Genomic DNA, 8126 nt, shown 5'->3' with positions numbered 1-8126 from the left:
CAATGTCCTCAAACAGCGTGGAGTGCCTGACTGTATCAAAGGCTTTTGATAAGTCAAGAGCCACCATCACTGTTCTATCGCACGGCCGTCTCTGGTTGAGTCCTTTACAGATATATGTGGTAACGGCGTGCAGCGCTGTTGTCGTGCTGTGCTGCTTACGGAATCCATGTTGATGATCGGCAACTTGATAGCTATTTCTGATACTGGGGAGGATCAAGGCCTCAAGTGTCTTTGCTACGGGCGACAAAAGCGAAATCGGTCTGTACGATTCACTTTTGCTGGCATCCTTGCCTGGCTTCCGTAGTGGGACCACCCTGCCCATTTTCCAGACTTCGGGAACAACGAGGGTGGCTAGCGACAAGTTGAAGACTTTGGTGAGATACTCGACTCCCGGCTCATCCAGCTGCTTCAACATTACCATGGAGATTCCATCAGGGCCCAACGCTTTGGATGATTTAGCGTTCCTGATGGCATTGGCAACATCATCCATTGTAAATTGTGGTGGTTCATCCTCGGCAGGAAGAGATCTGATGCGACGTAATACTCTTCTCTTCGCCCTGTCACTCTCGGGATGCTCGACAAACTGTCGATTGAAATTACTTGCGCACCTCTTCGGGTCAGTCAACGTAACGTCGCCAAACGTGACTGAGGTCCTATCTTCCCTTCTTCCAGGGTTCGAGAGTGACTTAACCGTTGCCCACAATTCACCTATACCGGCTCCAATGTTGCAGCTCTTCAGATGATTTAACCATTTGTTCCGCTTATGCTCGCCGACCAGCCTGTTAACTTCCAGTGTCAGCTCCCTGACTCTGGGGTCATTGGGGTTGATACGACGAAGCTCATCACGCTCGTTTGCTAATCCCGTCGCCTCTGCTGGGAAATTTGGTCTTACTTCGGGTATTCGACCAGCAGGGATATGGCGAGCGGCTGCAGCAGTGATGATGTCCCGGAACGTCCTTTCCGCTACCCGAACATCAGAAGGATTGGGCAATTCTCTGAAGCGGTGATTGGTGAACTCTCTGAAACTCGGCCAATCAGCTTTTTTATGATTGACGAACGTGCGGCGTTCAGATGTGATGAAGTCGGGTGGTCTGCTAATGGAGACAATTATGGGGAGATGGTCTGATCCAAGGGAAATGACGGGTTGCCAGGTAACGTCATTTGTCAGACCAGGTGACACGATGGTTATGTCAGGCGAACTGTGACACTCTCCTCTAATTCTGGTAGGGGCGTCCTCATTGACCGTGCAAAACGTAGAGCTATCAATCTGCTCAGCCAGCGCTGTACCTCTCTGGTCGTTTCCGAGGGCCGAATGCCACATCTCATGATGCGCATTAAAATCCCCCAGGACCAGACGATTATGACCTTGCAAGAGCGGGCTAATGTCAGGCCTATAATCATGGATACAGCTATTTCTCGGCGGGATGTATACATTCAGCAACTCTATCTCGGCAGCTCCACACCTGACTGCTACCCCCATACATTCCATGTATGGGTCATTAGAGACAGGCTCAAGCGAGATAGGTCTGTATTGGACAGACTGGTGCAATAGGAAAGCCAATCCCCACCTCCACTTCTGGTGCGATCTTTCCTCAGAACATTGTAACCATCGCAATGCTCTAAGCTGTGGTTGTTGTTCAGCTTGGTTTCCTGCACCGCCGCGACCTTGATGTTCTTCCGACTCATAAAATCTACTATCTCCTCGATCTTACCTCGGAGTCCATTGCAATTCAATTGCAAAAAGGCTGCATTTTCGGGAATTGGGACAACAACGGCTGGTGTTAAAGGCTGCGTGTGTGGTTGTTGTCGAGGGGACTGCGGGGGAGTTTCGTAGTCAGACGACGAGGGAGTCTCGTAATCCGACGACGACTCACTGGGAACTGTGTTCACACAGCATGCAGCAACATAGTCCCTGTCGTAGTCCCTCACGTGGACGAGTCCAGAGCAACCCCTTAGATGCACCCACTCCTGACATCTATTGCATCTCACCGAAGATTGGATGTGGGTGAAGATGCGAATGTGACAAACTGAGCACAGATATATTGGTCCTGGGTTTTCTTCCGTCCCGGCTCGGACCAATAGAATTCGGAGCAGGCATTCCGGGATATGCTGCTCCCAACACAGAAAACCGAAACAAATACGAACATGTACACACTGAGGTGGCAGCCGCTGGCCGGAACATTGGTTTTGTGTTGTTCCGGGTCAATCCGGTACGAAAGAACCCGCTGCCGTGGGATTGTCTATGATTGCCAGCCAGATCTCTACCGGGACAATCCGTCGAGCAGCGATGTCATCCTGCTTCGGGTTTGACGAGTATGGAGTCTGCAGAGCTGTAGGCTTCGCGTTGTCCTTACTCACCTTCGCGGACGAGCAGTGAATCTCCAGACCACTAGGTCCTGAATTTTTCTTACTCGCCTTCACAGACGAGCTTGGATTCTGCAAAACACCAGTTTCCGCGTTGTCCCTACTCGCCTTTGTGGACGAGCAGGAAGTCTGCAGAGCACTAGGTTTTGCCTTATCCTCACTCGCCTTTACAAATGAGCATGGAGTCTGCAGAGCACTATGTTCCCTTCTTCTTCCTTTTTGACTTCTTCTCAGCCTTCTTTGAGGACTGCGACGTTGCCGCATTGGAAGAAGGGGTGTCCTTATCAGAGCTGAAGACTCCTCCCTTCGTCACCTCTTCGGAGGTTTCGATGGGGGTTACTCCCGCTCTTGACGTAGGGATTTCACTGACACTCACTTCCCTCTTTGTTACGTGAGGATATTCTCTTTCAAATCTCCTCACGAACTTTAAGGTCTATCATTTGAAATTCCCTTACGCTGGTGGTGTTGGGGTCCTTATTGACATACCGATTGCAATAGTTAGTTGCCCTTCGGTATGATTTTTTGTCTCTTGCTTCCTTGGCTTTGGCAGAGTTGGAGGTCTGTGGATTCAGCGAATCGTCCATCTTATCGATAGGTTCTTCGCTCGCGCCACTCTCCTCCTCTACTGCTTTTTGCCTTAGAGGCAGAGGTTTGTCGGGATTGTCCGACACCAAAGCTAGACTAGAGGTAGGGACATGGATCAGTGATGCTTTCCTCCTTGAGTGTCAAGGGGACGCTTTCCTCAATTAAATTTAGGAGTACTAGGCTCTGTCTATTCAAACTGTCATTAATATGGTCCAGTTCCGGAGTGTCGTCCCCGCCCATATTTTCAGTCCGCTTTTTAGCAGAGTTAGAGCTGCTGGCCGTAACATTAGGGGAATCGTTGTCAATGTCCATATTCGTAATTGTCAGGGATAGTGAGGAGGTTGCACTTGTGAGTGTAAAGACTGAGGGTGCCAAGGCATCCACACCTACATCAGTCGAAGGTTCATCTTGAGGTTTTTGGTTTAAATTTTGAATGTCCATGGAATATTGAGTTGTGGAGGAGCTGAGGTCTACCGCGGAATAGCCTCCTTACCACGGCAAGGGCATGATAATTACTCGTTGAGTCGCCCAGGTATCAACGAGGCTCCGTTCAAATACAGTTGGTACCCTAACTGCAAACCTTGAGAACGCGGATGGGCACGTGGTCGCTTAACACTCCGGTGTTAGGGGATCTCAGCAATTTTTTATTTGGTAGGAGATCGCTACAAATATGTGTCACACATTCCATTGAAGCTGAGTGGAAGATTGTGGCGTCTAGCCCACGCATCGCGTCAATATCGTTATCCCCGGCGGGGGTTAAACTGTTACCACAATAAAATTCAGAATACGAAAATGTAGGAATGGGAAAAAATTGCCATCTCCCACGCATGCAGAATCGGGCTGAAAGGTGTTTTTATTAATACATCATAGCCTCTACCAAAATGTGTTCTCATGTTTTGTATCAAAATGTAAGTATCGATCTGCTTTTCTGAAGTTTTCTCTAGGATAAATGTTAGGTTATGATTACGATATTAATATTTAGATATCCATGACACGCTGCTGCTGAATTCCAAAACGTCAGATGGTTTGTCATAAGTGCGAAGCATTGCATTCAAGTTAGTTTTTGCAAACCCGTAATTTTACAAAGCATGACCAGTATCAAACATAGCGACTTTTGTTACATTTTGGAAGTTAGCCATATTATTAAACTGACAATTGATGTGCAAGTAAACATTTGTAAATATATTGTTTTTTTTTTTTTTTGAACTTTGAACTACTGGATGTATTTTAACCAAAAATAAATCATTAAATTTAATTTTGCTCTGTTCCAGAGCCTGCAAGAATCTACAAATGTTTACTACGATAAATTTTTTTCCTTTATAATATCGAAAAATACTGTAAATATAGAATCTATCTACTAATTCTTGCAGATCTGGAACAGACCAACATATTTTTTAAAAAGATTGGTTATAATTAGATCGAAGTACGTAATACATTATCAGCTATCACATAAAATTAACATTTTGAGGATGATGTATGCCCTGCTTTTGCTCTTGGAAAGAAGCATATCAAAGATGAATAGAATTTTTATTTTATTTTTTTTTTGGTTAAACACATTTATTTTTAAACAATAAAATCCACTAATTCTAGTAAAACGTTTTCTTCACACAACATTTGAAATGTAAATTATTATTCATTCTTCTTGCTCATCCTTAAGACTCATATGGGATAGAGTATAAAATAATATATGTATGTGTAAAAAAGGATTCGAAAAAAAATTTTAAGGTATTATTGATTCATAAAAACAAAATTACAGTGTACAATTTGGTAAAATAATACATATAATATTTGTTATCTGATTTGACCGGGTGAAAAGAGTTTATTACGCTATTCAGCCAAATGTTGAAATAAAAAATAGCATAAAGGTTTAGACTTTAGCTTCTTTCTCCCTCTTGGTTTGTGTATAAAACTAATAATGTTAATAACTGTGATCATATGGAGTTCATTCTACCTATATGTACATCATTTCCGCCATGGTTGACATCTTTTTGGGTATGTGGACGAATGTATCAAAATAACAAGCCAATTCATCAATGGTCACATCATCGGATGACGTCGTTGTAGCTGTATTTCCAGCTGCTTGTTGAGAGCATGATGTATGTGATGAACTACAGCGTTGCAAATTTGAAGGAGGCTGCGCCAATGAACTCTGCTGATGGTATTCATCGTTAGAATCCTTGACACAGCCTCCACTTCCAACTTCCGTTGTTGTTCCGGTGGACGCAAGTTGCTTATGTGTGGTTCTGATTCTAGGCTTATTGCAGAACTGTGTTTGCATCTTTGTGAAGTTCTTGGAATTTCTGCTGGACAAACTCAACTGATTTAGACGTACACTAAAATCAACGTCCTCTGTTAAAAGGCTGCGACATTCTTCTATTAAATCTCGAAAATCAGTCATCCCCTTGGAGGCGGCCATAGGTAATCTCTCATTAGTTTGTGTTGAAATATCAATGCTGTGGCTAGAAGCGGGAAGCAATAGCTTTCGTCTCACACTGCTCTGTGGGTGCAAACACGCTGATATTGCCTTTAAGACGGGCTCTCGAAGTATTAACTTTTTGCCAGGAGTTCCAGCTGACGAAGATATACATTTCTTAAACGATGGCTTCTGAACTCCCCCACTGATATTTGATGTATTTAAGGATTCGTCTGAACAACTACTAGAACCTCCTGTGAGCTTCATCTCCTCCAGAACACTACTTTCCGACGCTCGTCTAAAGCGACATCTGCGACAATTCGTAGTACGAGATTCCCGCTCAACGCCAACTCTTCCATGTGTAGCGTCACTGGTAGGTTTTAGCTCTTCTTCGAAGAATGGATTTAGAGCCAGAGGAAGATTGTTGTCAAGTTGCTTGACCTGGGGCAAAACAGGAGTAATTTGTAACTTGTCCAACTCCTCTGGCAGTTCCTCATCGGTTGCCATGGCGAGAGGATTTTAAATGTTATTCGCAATTGTTGCCTCTCTGGAATATATGTATATCACTCTTGTTTACGGAAGAAATAGATCTGAATATATTATCGTCAATTGATATTGATTGTTAAACACAAAGCAAGCACGCACTAGCAGTTGGCGTCCTTGAACGTTGTATACAGGAATAGATTTCAGAGACTCCCAGAACTCGTTTCCTCTTTAATTAATTGGCTACTGCTATGAGCAAAACATCCAATTCACAATTTTCAAAATTTGAAACAATTAATTTCGATTTTTTATTATTGTTTTGTATTTTTTACAATGACTTTTATTTTCTATATTTTTTGTTTTCAACTATTTTCTCATTAGGGATGTGTAGTTCTATTTTCAATTGCTCTGAATTCTTCACGCTCTCGTTATTTATCATCTTCCCTCATTCCCACTTGTGTTGAATTTATTAGAGTTGTGCAATCTAGTTCATTTGAAAGATCTAGTTCAAGAGCTCAGTTCTTTTAACTGAACTAGTTCAGTAATCTAGTTCATATTCACTATCCAGTTCAATCATTCGGATCAGAATCGTTCACGGGCTCCCAATCGTTCGCTTGATGAAAACACATATACAAGGTGGCGCAAAAGCAATCTTCCGTAGTTTTTTGGCTGTAATTTAAAAAAATGAAAAACTTTGATGTTTCTTGTGGATTATTTTTATTTGGTCCTTTATTTTTTTTTACATCAAGTCGAGAATATGATATCAAATAAATGGCCGCCGCCACAGTTTATTGTCATTTGAGCCCTTTTTATGGCAGTTTACATCACTTTGGCCAAAACTTCCGGCGATAGGTCCTAACATTCTTGGCGGATATTGTCTTTAAGAGCTGAAAGAGTCTGAGGCTTGTTGACATAAACTCGCGATTTCAAAAAGCCCCACAAAAAGAAGTCTGGAGCGCCCCATCACTCATGATTATTTTCGATGAAAAATCATCTTCCTCTTGGTGGTGATTAAGGATGGATTGATCGTATGTTAGACGCGATTGGCGGTCGGCGTTTAACAGCTGATGCACCGTCTGGACTTTGTACGGAAACATCTTCAAATATCTTCCTAAAATTCGCTGTAAAGACCGTCAACTGATACGCATTTGCGTGGCACGTCGTCTAGTCTATGTGGACCAGCATTCGGCACACAACAACAATTTGAGCAAACACTGTTGTCAGTTCTTGGTTTTTCAATTAGTGAGTGGAGAGAGAAGCTCTCTTTGCTTGCTCGCGAGTAACGAGGTGCCGCATTCTGATGTGGACAAATATACAAAAAATAGGAAAAAACAATGGAATAGTATAATTCATGACACAATAAGAACGTAGATGCAACTGCCGTTTTTGGTAACATAAGATGTCAAAATTTGACATAAATTCAATGCAATTGACACATTATAGCTGTGTTCCTTTACTTACCTGAGGTTACCATTTTTGCCATTTCTTACCATTTTTAACCTGCAAAGCGTTCCTTAACCCCGAAAAGTGGCAAAACTGGAAGCAATTTTAAGAGAGTGAGAGTGGAGAGAGACCGAAAATGGCTTTCTCTTCTACCACAGGCTACCAGCAAAATTTCTCCAGGTAAAAAATGGCAGAACTGACTTTTCGACTTTTGTTTCACGATTATTTCACAATGAAAAAGAAAATGGACAAAAAACAGAACAAAAAGTCGAACGCTGACAAAACTAAATTAAAAACTGTGAAATAAAAGACGAAAATTGATTTTTTTATGTTTCTTTTTGATATTTCTGCCAGATCTACCATTTTTCCATTCCTTTACTTTTCTGGTAAAAATGTTCATGAGAGACCAATTTTGAGCAATTTTGACACTTTTCTCTTTCACCACCCTTACCATTAAAAAAGTAAAGGAACAAAGCTTATGTTACCATCAGCTGGGCTGATAATGCTACCTTCTTATTGTATCATGGTCATGGCAGAACTACCGGGTAGTGGTATCACACCAGCTGATCAAATTTGAAAAGTCAAATTCCTTTATAAAAAAAATATTTTTGTTGTAATTTCAACAACAACATAAAAAATATTGGACATAACATACTTATTCAAAATTTTACGATGCCACTACCTGGGTTATTCAAAAATAGCTTCGTTCCAGCCATTTTTTAATGATAAAAGTGTCAAAAGAGCAAACTGTCGAAAATGAGTTCCATATACACATTTTTCAAAATGTACGGGAACGGAAAAATATCAGAAACGTCAAAAACTGGAACAGATGTCAAAA

The 8126-nt window shown here is 42.1% G+C and overlaps 1 protein-coding gene across 1 annotated transcript; it reads right to left on the bottom strand.

The window, feature by feature from the left end:
* Nucleotides 1-4473: 4473 nt before the first annotated feature.
* On the bottom strand, nucleotides 4474-7519 carry LOC141394280 (uncharacterized). The gene has a single exon (XM_073968453.1). The coding sequence runs from the start codon at nucleotides 5867-5869 to the stop codon at nucleotides 4901-4903; it is 969 nt and encodes a 322-aa protein (XP_073824554.1). The 5' UTR covers nucleotides 5870-7519; the 3' UTR covers nucleotides 4474-4900.
* Between the last annotated feature and the right edge of the window lie 607 nt (nucleotides 7520-8126).

Source organism: Musca autumnalis, unplaced genomic scaffold (genome assembly GCF_047663935.1).
Source record: "Musca autumnalis isolate F117 unplaced genomic scaffold, ASM4766393v1 scaffold_2, whole genome shotgun sequence".
Classification (NCBI taxonomy): domain Eukaryota; kingdom Metazoa; phylum Arthropoda; class Insecta; order Diptera; family Muscidae; genus Musca; species Musca autumnalis.
Note: the sequence above shows the minus strand (reverse complement) of the source record. Positions and strands in the feature narration are given on the sequence as shown.